Source organism: Uloborus diversus, chromosome 3 (genome assembly GCF_026930045.1).
Source record: "Uloborus diversus isolate 005 chromosome 3, Udiv.v.3.1, whole genome shotgun sequence".
NCBI classification, from domain to species: Eukaryota; Metazoa; Arthropoda; class Arachnida; order Araneae; family Uloboridae; genus Uloborus; species Uloborus diversus.
This window is the reverse complement of record NC_072733.1, coordinates 29,903,104-29,920,597: the sequence shown is the minus strand read 5'-3', so window position 1 is coordinate 29,920,597 and position 17,494 is coordinate 29,903,104. Positions and strand designations below refer to the sequence as shown.

Genomic DNA, 17,494 nt, shown 5'->3' with positions numbered 1-17,494 from the left:
CATCTCTGTATTACTGTAAAAGGCTGCTAGTTTGAAACCAATTAAATTTAATGATTGCTAAAGGTCTTCTCATATTATTATTTTTTGTGTTTTGTTCGTTTATTTATTTTTAATAAGGTTTCTTGGAAAATTGCTTGCCCGGGTTTTTTTTTGCCGCACAGTGTACATTTAGTTCGCAGTCAGCAGAAACATAGTTTTGTGATTAAAGTTATGCTTGTTTGTTTTATGAAGAGGGAAAATAAATTCTTCACTAAGGTTATTGGTTTAAGCTTTTTTGTAAAAAGTATTATTAAACATTTTTTGATCTATCTGTAAATTATATTGTCATACAACAACTTGCAATAACTTTAGACAGTATTTTAACATAAAAGGGAGAGGGGGAGGAAATTGCATCAGAATTTAAGCATGAGAAATTTCTAATCACTTTTTGCTGAAAATTTCAACTAAAACCGTGAAAAGTTGAAAAAATTCTTTTTTTTTTTTCAATTTTTCCAAAGTGGAAATTTATTCCTTCGGAAAAAAAACGGTTTTTTTCCCTTTTTTTCGGAAATTTTCTGGGTTTTTTCCGACAGTTTTCATCTCTAATTCGAATTAAAGGAGAAAAAACACTTTCAAAAGAAACAATATCAATACTAGAGTGCGTCATTTTTTGCTGAATTCAGAGTGCTTTAATCCTTTCACACATGGATTCTATCACCTGTTTACATTAATCTTTTCTGACGGTGTTTCCATACCATCTTCAATGCGGCAACGAGCTCAATTTTGTTTTGTCGGGCACCAGGTCTTAAACCACTTTCTTTAGATTTGACAGTGCCACGAATTCTTGATCGTATTAAGATTGGTAGAGTTGCTTGACCAGTTTAAAACTGCAATTCCTCTTTCTGTTTAAAATTTATGAGTGGATTTAGAGATATGACTTGAAGTAGATTCTTTCTGAAAGATAAAATGTCGCTAAATGTGTAACTACTGTGCCTCAGATGAAGTATCATGCAGTATTATTCATGAACAGTGCAATTCCATGATAAGGTCAACCAGATGATCAAATTTTCAAAATTAAAATTTCTAGACAAATAAGGTGTCATTTTAAAGGTAAAGAGTTGTATTATTTTGAAATACCTGTCTAAAATTTGATCACTTCAGTTATAAATAAGTTACAGCAGGTTAAACTAAGGTCAACATCTTGAGTATTTTCAAACCATATTTGTTGACTCTCAAAGAAATTGTTTTTTCCAAAAAATACATACTAATAGTATGAATTGAGATGAATAACAATTTAAAGATACAATGTGTTGCTTGTGATGTTGCAAAAATGTGTCAAAATATAATTCATTTTGATTTGTAAAAGAATTCCTCTGGGGTACATTAAATGTTTTACGTCCGACACCAAAATTATGGTGAGCCAATAATTTTAAAGCTACATACATGTATTTTTGAGTACAAAGTAAGATTTTCAATCTCATTGATGTAACCTATTTTCATTTTGTAACAAGTGAATATTTTTTACTAAAATCTAGGTGTCGGACGTTAAGTTTTTTTACGTTCGACGCTGTTACATTCCTTTAAACAACATATGTTTTCAACTGTGTTTCTCCTTTTTTTGCCTTTAATTTCAAAGTTAAAGTGAAACATGCATAAAAAACAACTTAGTGAATTTACTGTATATACATTTAGGGTTGCTAGGGGTAAGTAGGACTCCTTTTGAGAAAAGGTGTGTTGAATGAAGGTAATACAGTTGATTAAGATCAATTTTGGCAAATTTGCCATAACTTTGAGTGGAAAAAAGATATTGGAAACACTAATTGACTACGTCTATGTAAAGTTGGCTAATGAAGAACAATTATCAACATTCAACCCATATAAATCTTGATAGTTTTCGATAAGGTAAATTTCGCAAATAACTAATCACCAGCTTTTGTAGCTGAACCATCAATTTCTACTAAGTCATCATAGTTGTCTTGTATTTCACTAATACAAATATTTCATCAGAGTTGCTTTTGATTTTCAAATCTTCACTGTTATGGGGGGGGGGGGGGCACTTACCCCATAGTATGCAAGACCTCTTATAGCGAAATTTTATGTGGTAAGTGGGGCTCCTCCTCTAAAACAATTTTGAATAATATTATATTCAAAAATCCTGATTGCAGTATGCACTCTAAGTTAAACTGTACATGAATGTTTAATGATCGTAAAAAAATATATGCTAACCGGGAAACACTTTTAAAAATGCTGCTTAAACTCGCCAAAAAATATTTTTCAGATTTTTTTTTTTTTTTTGACTAAGTTTTCTGACCTAGAAAAAAAATTCCACATAAGCCAAATATATGCAAAACTAATCATTGTGATAAACCATGACATGATCAATGTAAAAAAGTATGAAAACCATATGCATATTTCAGTTTTAGGGGATGACCCACTTACCCTAGTGTACTTCCCCCAATCAACCCTAATTTTGAATTTACTTGGTTAGTTTTGTTTCAGTATATGGAAAATATAATTTACATATTTATAACTGTAGTCATTATTATGTATTTACATTTAAGAGTAATAGTTTACTTCCAATATGAACAATTTATATCCAACACCAAGCTAAAAATATTTTTTAAATAATTTTATTCTTTACAATATCATTTGAAAACTGTGCAATATGCTTCAATCATAAGTATACTTTAGAATTAAGCTGTTTTTAAAATTAAAATGTAAGCAAATTCTCAGACTAATTTTTGAGTGAACCATCAATTTTAATATTTGTGTGTTTATGTCTGACACCAATGCTTTAAATTTTTTTAATTTATACTTTAAAGATCAATTTTGAAAAACTAACATGATTTTTTATTCAGTGGGATGTAGTAAGTACCTTGTAAATAAATTTAATCATTTTGGAACAGTTTATATTTGGTAAATGGAATTAAAACTGAGAAAATTTTCTTCATTTTTTGCATCCGACACCATGGAATTGCCCAACAGTGGAAGTCACGTCCATTGTTTTATTTTACAATACATATATTTCCCAATTCCAGCAGCCCTCATGCACCCACAAACCAAAAAGGATGTGTCAAATATGGGAGAACATCTTACACGAGATTTCTCTTTTTTTTTTTTTTTTTTTTTTAACGCCAAACCCAAACACCTTTTTTTGTTTACAGGTATTTAAAAAAAAGGTTCATCACTGAATATAATACTTTTCCAACATTGTTGCCCCTGTGTGAGCTTCTCTTTGCTCCAGAAAAGTTGTGAACATTTCTGCTTCATCTTTGGTCTTACTTTGTAGATCTGCTACTGAAACTACAGTTTATGCAACCGTCCAAGTGTAGTTGCGTGGACAGGATAACTATACATTTTTTTCCAACCCTTATTGACGTAAGAAGCATTTTTCAACAATTATTTTGGATGATTAACTTTAATTTGGTTTCATCTCTGCCAGGTGTTACAATTTTTCTACCTCGTTTACTTCGGTTATGTTTTAGTTGGTCAGTCCTTCTATATTTCTTTAATCTCTTACATACCATAGATTGTCAAATATTCATTTAAATTGAGTTGGACAGTTTTTTTTTTCTAACTTTAAGAAATGATACAGTATGTAACTTCTTTTTTTTTTTTTTTTTCCTATTTATCACCTGGACGACCCATTTTGAGCAATAAAAGGCTTTTAAAAGAGGGTAAAATTATCCGGGCACCAAGCTCCATACTTGTGACAAACAATCGGTTAATGTGTATGCAAATATATTCGCTACTTTTTTTTAATTCACATTGAATGAATAGATTATTCTAATTTTTTGACCCATATAAAAAATCTATTTTTCAAATTTGTTAAGGATCCATAAGTTGCTTAGTAATATCTGAAAAGTTGTTTAAATTGATTTACCCATTCTTGAATAACGAGCTTTACTCTTTTTAATTTGCATGCATTCATTTTTTCCGACTCAGGGTTAAGTTTTGTTCAAACAGTTCTTATATTCTATTATTTTGAATTTGGGTTGTAGTTTATCCTATACAACATTTCCTTAAATTCTTTTTTAATGAAAGCAGTTTTAAATGACCAAATAACTAAAAGATACATATAATATAGTTTTAGTTACTAGCTTACTTATGCAACAGCATTTGCTAGTTGTCATAATAGTTATGCATACTGTGTTTTCTGTGGTATGTAAACAGCACTGCCATATACACTGCACTAACTAAGATTGTCAAAAGAAAAGAGAAATCGATACTCAACACTGCTCATACACAGTGTAAGCTACATTATTCAAATATTTTTTACCTGCTTAAATTCTTTTTCTGCATTTTGCTGAAATAATTTTTTGTGCCTTTTTATTCTTGCCATTTCAACTTTATGCTATAAACTATATTGAAAGCTAAATTTCATTTTGTTACATTTTTATGCAAGTAATATTTTTCTCTTTCATGTTAATGATGGTATTTTTTATAAATCAAAATAAATCAGCTGTATTTTTATTTTCTGTATTTTATATATCACATCATTCTGTTAAAAATATTTGTCCCAAAATGTATATACCTTCGTGGTTGACTGTGCAAAAATATATCTAAGCATTAATTCAGAACTTTTGGTATGTGTAGAAGAAGTAATTTCATAAGTAAATGATGAGAAAATTAAAAGCTTTCAAATGTAGTCATGGTTTTGCTAGTTGTGCATTGTCTAGTCATTGATGTGCATTTTCTGTTCAGGTCTTAGTATTAGAAAATCTACCAGGTGGACAGTTTATCAATGTTTTATGATACTTAATTGAATCAGAAGCTATTCATATTGCACTCATATTTTCATAGATAACTGGTGCACAAAAAAGGGAGGAGTCAAAAGAAGTGCAGGGGTTATAGCCCCTGAAGCTGTTTCTTTTTTTTTTCTTTTTTTTTTTTTTAATTTGACTATATTACTGGCTTTCAATATTAATGATTTAATAACTTCTAAAAATTGAGAATACAAGGTACAATCCAAAAGTAATGAGCCTTCGTTTAAAAAGACAAATTTATTGAGCTGATCGGTACAACTGCCTAATAGTCTTAAAAATAGGCACCTCCTGCAACAGTGTACTAATGTAGGCATCGCTTCCATGACCCAAAGGTTTCTCTGAAGTCCTGTTTTGAGATATCTACAATGGATGCTTTGACATATGCTTGGATGTCATCGATATAGTCAAAGTGTTTCTTTCTCAGCTCTGATTTTAATAGTGGAAACAAGAAGAAGTCAAGAGGCCACAAGCCCAGACTTTAGGCACTTGGAGAGCGTTGACTTGGGCCTTCTGTCAGAACTCTAGGCACAAGTTTCACGCAAACTTTCTGCGTGTGCAACTTCTCCCTAACAATGTGTTGCACCGTTATTTTCCGACTAATCCAGGGCTTTTGCTACTTGTTAGAGACTCAAACAATAGTCCATGTTCAAAAAATCACTCTCTTGCTGCACATTTACGTCAGTACGGGCGTCCAGTCTGAGGTTCATCTGTCACCACTTTCCGGTCTTGCGAAAGGCCTCGAGCGACCTTTCTATTTGCGAATGGGACAGACACTCGGTCCCAATCGCCTGTTGAAGCATTGCAAGCGTTTGGGAAGAAAACCAGAAGCAAGATTTGATCGCTTTACGTTGCTCTGGTGTGGTTTCCATATTGCCATGTCACGCACCACTGTATAGAGGTTACTGTTAAAGCTGATGGTACCACTCCAAAAGTTGGGAGGCAACTAACCTGCATTGAGCTGTAGAGAGCGAACAATCCCCACCACCGTCGCTGTCAAGTGGAGCGAGCTGCATGATTTGCATGCATCATTATAACGTGAGGCTCATTACTTTTGGATTGTGCCATAGATGCACATTAAAATCAGGGCGGATGGCCACCGCAGACTTTGCTGTTCCATTTAAAGTTCCATTCTAATGAAATAAGATGAAAAATTCATTTATTTCAAATTTTTAGTTCTTCATGAAATAAATTTATCCACTCTGTAAAGGGACATTTTTCAATCAACCATTAATTTTTAACTCTGAAAAGTGAGGGGGACAAGGTCCCTTTACTTTTGGAAGTGAGGTGCACCGTAGTTGTGCCCCAGTTGTGCCCCGTACAGGCCGCCTATGCATATTTGTAACCAAATTTTTGTTTATTGTCTTAAATCATCAATTAAACTGCAGATGCATTGCTTTCTCCTGTTCCATTTTGAATATAAATCATTCTTGAGTCATGCATTTAAAGTATCAATTTATTGATGTATGAACATTGAATCTTTATAATTATAGTTTTTATTGAAATATTATTCAATCTTGTTTTTCAGAATGAATCTAAAGTTAGAGCGGTTTCTGATATTATCTATGGAAACAGAGAAAATTGTCTTTCAACTGATATGACTAATGGCAGAGATATTGGACAAAATAGACTATCATCCTTGATGGATGAATTATCAAACCACTTTTCATCAGGTTACTATTATAAATCATTATTCTATTTTATTTTAAAAGGTTTTTGTCAGGATGTCGTTACTTTTAGGTTTATATGTTGTAGCACAGTTTGTAGTCTTTAACTTGTGTTTTTAAATAAATGATATTTGCTAAAATTAATCTATGAAGCTGTATTATTTAAAAAACTCAAGAACACATTAAACATTAAAATAAATAAATAAATAAAGGCATTTTTACTAAGTAAAGTCAGTTGGGATAATGGAATTATAGAGTGGCTAGAAACTTAAAATTCTTGTGGGAATTTTTGAAACTAAACTACTGGTGAGCAAAGGCTATGCAACATGCAGCACAGGGAAAAGATTCTAAGAGTCCAAATGACTCTATAGGTGTCCTCATTGTCTGAAGGTGACACTCAGAAACGTTGTGTATTATACTTTAGTGATCTTATATTTTTCTCTCCAGCAGGTCTACCAATGCAAAGTAACTGGTTTTATTATGATACTTTTGTGTGTATTTTACTTAAACTTAATGCACAATTTAATTTCTCCTTTATATTTTTTTCAATGATTCATGATAACATTTGGAAAAATCAGTGGGTTGCATGCCCTCTTTGAGCCCTAGATTGAGTATTAATGGCATAGAATTTATTTACCTTCTGAACTAATTACCTATATTGCAGTTATGTGCCTACATCAACTTCATCAAAAAATCCCTTTCCTTTTACTTCCAGTTTCTGGGCATGGTAAATGTAAGCAGGATTTAATTCACTAAGAAACAGTCATAAAGTTAACTTTGTCTTATCCAATTACATTAATTTTGAATGTAATGTGTTGCTTAATTTATCAAAAAGAAATGGAAGGGTCTTAAGTTGAAATAATAAAATTATGTTTGCATTTATCCCAACTGACCCTACTTACTGAGCTGTAATGATATAATATTAATATCCAAAGAATTGTGTACATCTCTCTTCTCTCTCTCTCTCTCTCTCTCTCTCTCTCTCTCTCTCTTAGACATAAAAGGAAGTATATTTTCATACTTTAAAACTTTTTTTTTGACTAGCTTCTTTCGTAAATATTATTATGCTTCTCTTTTTAACTGTAAACCAGTTCTAAATGCTTACCTTATTTGGTAATTTTGAACAGTGGGTAAAATGAATTCCTAATATAAATTTCTTTACTAAGCACTGTTATTTGTATGAATGTTTTGAGATTATTTATTACATCTCTTTTTTCTCTCAGAATTACAAGATCTTCATAACTCTGTGAGCACCTCTCAAAATGGCTCTTTAACTCCAAAAAGCAGTCCAAGACTTAATGTTAAATCTCAAAACAACAATCGGAATAGCATTAGCGAAGACGATGATAAAGAAAATACTCAAGAAGATAAACAAATACCTCAAGCTCCACCTCGAAGAAGAAATCAAAAGAAAAATATATCTCCAGTAAAAGATTTATCATTTTCTAAACTAAATTTGCCAATCCAACTTGAATACTGTCTTCCTTATTATTTTTTAAATGCGCTCAGAAAATATTTAAAGCTGTTTAAAGCATTGAAAGTATTTGTAAGCATTGAACTAATAGTCATTACCTGCTGGTTAAAAAAAAAAAAAAAAAAAAACCTGCTCCAACACTGATATTTTGCTGCTCTAAAACAGATATTTAGCTGCTCCAAAGTGACAATTATGCTGCTTTAACACCATATCTTTCCTGTTTCATCACTGCAGTGTTGATTAAACACCTTTACAAATGAGATAAAGTTAAAATGTTATCCAATTAGTATATTTTACAAAGCGAACATTCATGTTGGTTTTTTTATGTTAGTGTTAGAAATAAGCATTGTGTGTATTTTGCAACAAATTATATCATTTTGACACCAGAATTTCCAAGCTTATGCTTCAAATTTTGGATGGTATGGAACTGTTTCTCTTTCTTGACAATCATTGCCCGTGATTGATACGAAGTAAAAGAACAAAGATAGACGAGAAACATTTCTTTAGCTTCATTTTATTTACTAAAAATGCTACTAAAATTTTTCATTTTGATTTCTAAAAAACTTATCACAATTATCATTATGAAGCCTAAATTAAAATTTATTTTTAAATGTAGTTTATATCTAATTAAGACATGTATGAGCGCTTAACCTGAAAACCAATCCTTGCTAGGTTCATTCTTGTTGTAAGTAATTGACCTACTCTTTTGAGATTGGTCTTACAGACCTTTAGATAAAGTATTTAAATTTCTGTTAGTGTAAAGCTATGTGTTTAAACTTTGCATGTTATGCAGAAAGGAAAGTAATGGCAAACAATAACTTCCCACCAACTTGGACTTAAAAATTCAATTTTTAAAATAGGAATAATGTCATCTACAAAAAGGTTTTTCCAGACAAGTATTATGTAGTTGTATTGAGCACTCTTTTTGGTATTTGATGCTGCAAAGCAACAATTCAAAGATCATAGAGCTTTTGTTATTATTTCTTCAAGCAAAATGGTAATCTCAGTACTATTTCATATTTTCTGTTCTTTTCAGTACATTACATGCTGCAGTTTAGTTTCTCATTAATGTTAGTCTCGTTGAATTCCTATGTGACTTTACCCTTTTCCAGTGCTACCTGATCCTCATCTCATTTAAATTGTTTGAATTGGGCATGTTTCCGGCAAGGGTGTGTAACGTTAATACTTATTGGCATAACAAGAAGTTTGAAATAGCATTTCAATATTCTTTTTTAAAGAAGAAATCCTAATATTTTGACAGCCTATAAAGAGTTTTGACTTGCTTGGGCACAGCATTGTTGTTAAACAACACAATATGTTCTACAATCTTTAAATATTTTTTCTAAGTAATTAATTATGGTACTCAAGATTATGATATTGATATTAATATGATATTAAAGTATTGACGCTCAAGAAATACTATTGTTAAAGCTCCAGCATGTGATTTTATGCAACACATTTATCCTACTTATACATTGAATAGTAAGTGTTTAAATTCTGTAATGCACTAAAAATTCAGTTTGTTTGAACAATTTTAAGCGTACATGGAGCATATTCATTGTTTTTTTTATAAATGTATTTAATAAATGTTGATATTTTTATCTCAATTTACTACAGTTCAACTAAATTATAATACATTTAAGCATTTGAAATTGATCTGTATGCATAAACAACTGACAACTGTTAAAGTGTACCATTGCAATTTTTTGGTTTTTCACTATAATCAAATTATTTCTTTTAATTTGATAAAACTAAGCTTTCTTTATGTACGATACAAAGTATTAGTTGTATATTAATGTTTCTAAGTTATGTTTTCGAATTATATTTGGGTTGTGGTATTTCAGGATTTCCTTCCCAGAAACTATTGAACTTGTATTTAGGGAAACTATCCAAAGTAGATTTTTTTTGACAGCTAAGTAACCTTTTAATTTAAATTGGCTGCATAAAATATTTTGTCTTGTTTTTCTTCCTATGTCTGATAAAATGGTGTAAGTTAATGTACCTGTAGTATGAACTGAAAAATTAATAAATTACACCCAAACCTGTTTTTATGCGGTTGATAAGGACCGCATAAAAAAATCCCATGAAGAAAATTGTTCAAAACTTCATGAGTGGCTAGAACAAGTTTTTTTTCTCAACACAGTTTTAAAAAAAAATTTTTTGCAACGCAGTTAAAAAAAAAAAGTATGTGGTGGATAGGGAATGCATAAAAGAAATCTCACGTAGAAAATAACCCAAAAGGTTATGTTTATACAAAATCAAAATAAACCAAGTAATGATAATTTTGCTGAGTAATCAGACAAAATTTCCCAAATAAGGAATTTTTTGGGAGGTCACAGTGACTTCCCATCAAGATGCCCCTGTTTTATAAATAATTTTGCCAATGGAGTCCAATATGGTTGAAATTTTCATATGCCACCAAAAAAAAAAAAAAAAAAATGCACAAAAAGACTGCACCAGAACAGGTTTGGGTGTGTAATTCTAAAAGTATTTAGTTAATTTCTTACTACAGCTGACAAATAATTTAATTGAATACTTAAATTAATTCATAAATTTTTATCTAAAATTCTAATTTCTCTTATTTTTATTAGAAGCCTGCTAGTAATGGCCTGCCACCCACACCAAAAGTGCATGTAAGTCAAACTGTTGTTCTGGTAAAGATAAGTTCATTGTTGTTTCTAGTGATCCCATTTCTTGTAATTAAAGCATCTCTAAAAATTAGGGGGAATGATATAATCTACACAATTTCATGTTTAAATTATATCATTTACATTTTGGATGATTCTCATGTAAAATGAGCCCTTGAATCAAAATATGACCACCGTTTTCCCTTCCCCCTTTGATATCATGCCCCCTAATTTTATTCTGTTTTCGGCAGTTACATAGCAATTATTTATATTTGATAGGAAAAACAGCATTGTATTCACCATTATTATTCTTCTGAAGGGTTAGAAAAATGTATATTTTAAAAGCATGAACATTTGTAGCAAGTTGGAACACTCAAGCGAGTACACCCCCTCCTTTAAAAAAAAATTCTAAAAAATCCTCACAAACGATTTTTTTTTTTTTTTTTTTTTGATAATAGTTCGTTTTTCAATTTTTTTCACTTATTTTCTTGGTGTAAAACTAAAGTATTGGACTCGCTTCCTATGCCCAAAAACTTTTTCACGCTCTAAAAAAAAATTATTAAACACTTAGAATCATTGCAAATTACATGCGATTACAAGCTGTAGATCTTAGAGGCAAAGAAACTTTCTGCATTATTGACGTTTATTTCAATTACATTTACAGATATAATTAAGATTTTAAATGAAATTAAGTATACTCATATTTAATCATGTGCCGGATCGTTAAAATAGTAGATCCGCTGATACGATCCGGACCCGGATCATTAGTGTCAAGATCCGTGGATACAGATACGGATCTCAAAATTTTTTTACCCAAATTAACTCTCCAAGTGTAAAATTTGCTATGGAAAGTATTCCTATTAGGGTAATGGCACTGTTTTTTCAAAATATGTCATCTACGGCGAAAATATAAACAAGACTCAATTATTTACTCTTTAAATCTCCATTAAAATTGAAGTGGAATTGGAAGGAATAGGTCAGCATTACATTAATGCTTAGATAGAATATGAAAAATTATTTCTAGATAGACTGGTAGATGTAGGATACAGGAGCAAGAGTGTGAAGCTGCTCTGGACAGGCTAGAAATATTTTTTCGCATTTTATTTCAATGTAAATGCAGCGCTGACCCATTCCACCCAACTTACCTCAACCGACGAAATAACAGAGCCGAGAACACCTTTACAACTAGTAAATAGATAATTTAATCTCACGTTTTTTGAAGGATGCCGAGAAAAACAAAAATGAAGAATTACACATACCCCAGGTCAGTAACAAAAACCAATACTAAATTAAAAATTAAAAAAAAAAAATTCCCCAGAGAGCTGACCTTATATTAAGATGAATTTCATGGGTCAGAATACATATTGTTAACAAATGTGCACCAACAGGAGATAGAAATTTTAAATCTTGGAGCATTTTCTCTTTATCTTCCGACTATGAAATTGCTACCAATCACACGTATAAAGGCTTAATAAAGGAATAGTAATAAAATTTACTTAACAAGATTATAGCTCCTACTATATATAACTTGGAAGTTCCAAATAAATACCAAACACAGAAAACTTCATTCTTTCAATTAGGACCAGTATTTTTAACCTACGGGTAAGTTTTTACTACCATAATTGTAAAACCATTAAGTCGGTTTTTAATTAATATTTCCAGTAGCTAAAGTTCTGCAAAAACGAGGTCAAGCTAAGAACACTTTTGATCAAGTCACCTTTGAACAAAAAAAAAAAAAAACTCTTAAAATTCGGTTCATCTGTTTAGGAGCTACGATGTCGCAAATAGACACACAGATGCACACTTTTAAAACTTATTACCCCTTTCTTTTTGCGACGGGGGGTAAATTGGCTTTGTAAATTGTAACTCATTATTTAGACAGGGAATAAAACGTAATTAATACGGAATTTAAGAGTCTAATTCAAATATTTAAGAATTTTTAGAATAGAAAAATCCGTTTAAGATCCGCCAAAAAAGTAACGGATACGGATATCCGGAACATCACTACTGATAATATGGATTAATATATTTTTATATTTCAGAGGGTATTACACCCATTGTTTATCACTATTCGACCAAATGCTTCAAAATTATTGAAACATTTGATCAATCCTGTCAACATCAGATTTTGTTTTGTTATAACTCAAAATAGCTGTGACTTTTGGTTGCTCCAAAGTTGCTTTTGCTATGATGTGAAGTGGCTCACACTTTGCTATGATGAAAAGTGAAAAGCAATATTACAGCTTTTTTTCTTTTTGTTGATGTACAAACATATTATTACATTGTCAGTGATACCTAACTAAGAGCTTCATGTCTCTCGATATGTAGACAATAATATTTCAGTTGGAATACATGATGCCTTTTTTTTTTGAGTGTACCTACGAGTGTCAGACGGCATGACAGGAAAGGTTGAGCAAATGACAGTGAGGATAATAATTACAGATAATATTTTTGGATGCAACGGGCTACATGTATGAGCTTCGCGGGCCTCATGTGGTCCCCGGGCCGTAAGTTGAACATCACTGATAAAAATAAATGAAAAATTAAGAATTCATTATGAAATACCAAAGCGTAAGACCTAATACATCCAGTATTTAAAAAAAACGGGAGAAACACATTTTTTCTAGCAGACCATTTAGCGTGTAACGTTTACATAAAATAATGGAAAAACAATAAGCCATTTTGTTTTTTGGTAAAAACAAACTACACACATTTCCTAAGATGAGGGTGGAAGAAAACGTTTCAATTAAATAGAAGAGATGTCAGAAATTTTTTTCCCCCTGCTTTAAATCTTGGAAATTCAAAATGGGTACCCGGGTACCCTGTTATTGGGAGTAAGGGGAAAGTTTGGTCATTGTGCTTGGGTTTAAAAAGCATACTAAACATCGAAAATTAATTGAATTTAACCCTCTAATTTAATTTAAAAAAAGGTTCCAAACATTATCGTTTTTACACGCGGAAATATGCTGCACTATTTTCATTTGAGATTTGCTCTTTCAATAAACAATTTGAAAAATCGGTTTTTGTTTATCAGAATTTTGTGAAGGGTCTGTTTTGGTTGATCGGGATTTTGTGAAAGGTCCATTTTGGTTGATCGGATTTTTGTGAAGGGTCCGTTAACTGACCCAAATTTCCTCTGGCCAGACTCCTGATTACATTACAAAATTTGCATTATTCAGAAGACATTCTATTGTTGGAAAGTTCCTTCTAAATTTTGAAACAAAATCTGATGTAAAAGTTGACATGAAAATGGGTACAGATATTTTTCACCAAGCACGAAATTAACTGGAATCACATTACAGTAATATTTCCAGAATTCTACTTTCATGCTAGCAATTGACTATACAAGAGCAGATGAAGAAGGAAATTGCGCTGATTTCAAGCTTTTGGGGGAATAATTTAGATACTAAATTAGCTACTGAACAGTATTTCAGACTTTGTGTTGCACACAGAGAGAAGAAAAAAATTATGCCTATTCACTAACCTAGGCTTATGAGAAAAACAGGTTGTTTGAGCACCTGTACAGACAGGGAAAATTGTGGATTCGAAATTCATGGATTTCGATCATTTTCAGCAAAAATGCTCAAATATCATGTAAACTGGCAACTGATCATGAATTTTGAATATCAAATTTTACAGATTAGGTGAAAATTTTACACATCTTAGCTGTTCCCTACGCTTTTATGTGCCAATCCCGAGTTTTACACATTTCGAAATCGAATTGCATCTGCATCTATAACACTCGCTCGTTTTTCTTCACTATGTAGTTCTACTGTTAAATCGAATTGCATCTGCATCTATAACACTCGCTCGTTTTTCTTCACTATGTAGTTCTACTGTTTGGACTATTATAGTTATTTCATTAGCATTATTTTTAGCCCTCCTTATATCGCTCACTCCTTTCAACAGCGTCATTTATCAAAAAAACATGTGTTTTCAAGAGAGCGATTTTAAAGTTTTAAAGTAAGACAACATCTATTAAAGATATATAGGTTTTTTCCGAACTCTTGAGCAAAACTTTAAGAGGAGATTGTACACATCACACAAGACAAAAAATATGAGGTCCAAAATAAGGATCCCAAAAGTCTTCCAAAGGAGATAGGCGCTATTAAAGTTTAGGATGCAAAATTTCAAATGATCATAAAAAATGAAAAAATTGGTCAATTTGTTTGCAGTTTTGGCTAAAATACACTACCCATTCATGGCATTCTAAAAACAAACATAACTCCTAATTGCTAATTTTTGAGATATGATGTTCTTGAAAGGAGTGAGTGATAGATCTAACTGTGTAGTTGAAGACTTATAGACATCTAATTTTGCCACTCTCATTCGACTCAAAAATATTAAGTCATTTGCATCCATGTTGATTCAAGAGACTCATAAAAATTATCATTGTTTTTCAGCAGTATCTTTAGTTAATGAATACTTTAGAAAATAAAATTGGTCTACAAAATTAATTAAAAACATTTAGGACATCGATAAAATACAGAAATCAGGGAATTTTCAAAGGTAAAATTTTTAAAAAGTCCAAAAATGTTGCGAAAATCACAAAAGTTGGAAATTTTTTCAATATTTGTAGTTTATCCTAAAACTGTGGCAGTAATATATCTGGTAATGTCTGGTCAGTTAATTTTTTAGTACTGTAATGTTTTTTTTTTTGGATCATTTATTGATTTTATTTATTGTAAACTTAATTTTAGTAATTACCGAAATAGTGCTAGTCACAGATTTTTTAGAAAACTACTAGCTTAAAAAAAGAAATAAAAATCAAGCTTTAATGTTTTGCTGTACACCCATAATTTTACATTATTACTGCTGCATGTTTGAAGCTTCTTTTATTTTTAACCGACTTCAAAAAAGAGGCGGTTATCAGTTCATACCGTATGTATGTTTTTTTTTTGTCCACTCATAGCGTCTCACCTAGTGAACCGATTTTGATGATTCTTTTTTTAATGGATAGGCTCAACTTAGGTCCCATTACTTTGTTTGACCATATTTGTTCTTTAGAAAAAAAGTTATGGGCGAAAAACAGTAAACTTTATGCAATTTCCCTATTAAAAGATTAAAATGATATTGTAGCGAAGTTCGCACTTTTCATCCGTGGATAACGGTGACTCAGTGGTAGAATTCTCGCCTCCCACACGAGCGACCCGGGTTGAAATCCCGACTAGGACAAAGTGAATTTTACTAAAATTTCGTTTCTACTGTTTCCCGTATTTTCTCGAATGTTCTATTAATTTCTGTATCTTTCCAAGTCTGGAAAGTTCCAGCACTTTCTCAAGTTGTATATAAGGAGATGTAACGTTCATTCGTGGTTCTGAATAAAGATCTCGAGTTGAGACTAACGAGTATTCGCTTCATTTGGCTTTCACATTGTCTTCGCTATCTTCATCTACGCGACAATATGAAACTCATTGTTTGATGTTTGGTGCCATATAACAGTAACATTAATAGTAATTGTAATGATAATTTTGAATAAAGGCTTTTCTAGAGCAATACAGTGATATAGAGCCGAACTTCTTACTAGGTAACTTCTTAATTTTACTGAACTATCTACATTTACACTAAAAAGAATGAAATAAAAAAATTTTGAAGAAAAAAAAAATAGAACCGACTTCAAAAATGCTCTAAAAAGTGAAAAATAATTTTATTCTTTAAACACCAATCGATAATGCTTTTAAACATAATTTTTGAAGTTGGCGCAAAAACAAAACGTAAAATCCAGTGTAACCATGCTTCGTTCATATTTTTTTCAGAAAAGCATTCAAAGTTACGAACGAAACATTTATAACGTTATTCAAATATGTTGTCATCAATGCATAATTTATGTGATAGTGAAGAAACTGGGCCTGGTTAAATTTATAGTTGTAGTTGAGTTATGGCTGTGAATGATTTTATCTATTGTTTTTGCGCTAACTTCAAAAATTATGTTTAAAAGCATTATTGATGGTGTTTAAAGAATAAAATTATTTTTCAATTTTTAGAGCATTTTTGAAGTCGGTTCTTTTTTTTTTTTTCAAAATTTTTTTATTCAAAACCGTTTTGCAATTGAACCTTTTTTTAAGTACTTTTAGTGCGAAAAAATGTGTATCATATCAGATTTTTTGGAGAAAAAGTTTTAAATTTGTTTACATGTAAATTCTTATGTAAAAATTTTGTATGATTTATTGGAGTCCAAAAAATATTTTTTAAAATTTTAGATTTATAAATGTATGTCCTTGGTAGCAAAATAATTAAGTTAAAACTCTAATTATTTCATGTGTGTCACTAGCCATTGTTGCATAATTTATTTTTTAGTTGTAATAGCAACTGAGCTAGTTATATTTAACTTTACTGTGAATTTTTAGAAATATATGTCCAAAGCATATAGATCAGATGGTTGCAATTTTATTTTCACAAAACACTAAATTAGATATTCTTGTGAAAAATTAATGTTTTTTCTGGAAAAATTGTATCTCATGAGTCATGGAAAGTTATGAACAGAAGTCATGGAAAGTCATGGACTTCAAAACTCCAAATGTAGCAAATACCCTGGAAAAAGTAATCTAGTAAAGTTGCATTTCAAAAAAAAAAAGAGACTTTTATTGGATCTTATGAGCTTATTGATACTATGTGCATTTGTAACTATTTTTTAGATGATAATTGTAGTTTTACTATAATTTTCTAAATTTTTCCTTCCTAATTAGCCTAACCCTGTTGTGTGGACTGCATTGTAGTTATGCAGGTTGTCCACACAAGTAATGTCAGAATTTGAGAGAGGGGGGGGGGGTCATGCAATTGACTGTTTGTGATTAGACAGAGGGAGGGGTTGACAAGAAGTTTGACTTTACAAATTTTGGAATAAAAGCATTTATATGACAATATGTGTAAGTGACGAAATGAATATGTTTAGCATAATGATGGTAGGGTGTTAGTGGATGTGTAACACTTTGTGACAAAGAGGGGAGAGGGGACAAATGTGTTAAAAAGACGTTTGACATCATT

The 17,494-nt window shown here is 31.1% G+C and overlaps 1 protein-coding gene across 1 annotated transcript in view; it reads left to right on the top strand.

The window, feature by feature from the left end:
* Window positions 1-17,494, top strand: part of LOC129218125 (mitogen-activated protein kinase kinase kinase kinase 5-like) — a 148,036-nt gene that overhangs the window by 99,705 nt on the left and 30,837 nt on the right. Inside the window, exons 16-18 of the mRNA XM_054852334.1 lie at window positions 6,271-6,415; window positions 7,633-7,835; window positions 10,475-10,516. Coding sequence (XP_054708309.1) covers window positions 6,271-6,415; window positions 7,633-7,835; window positions 10,475-10,516 — 390 coding nt within the window. The remainder of the gene's footprint in view (window positions 1-6,270; window positions 6,416-7,632; window positions 7,836-10,474; window positions 10,517-17,494) is intronic.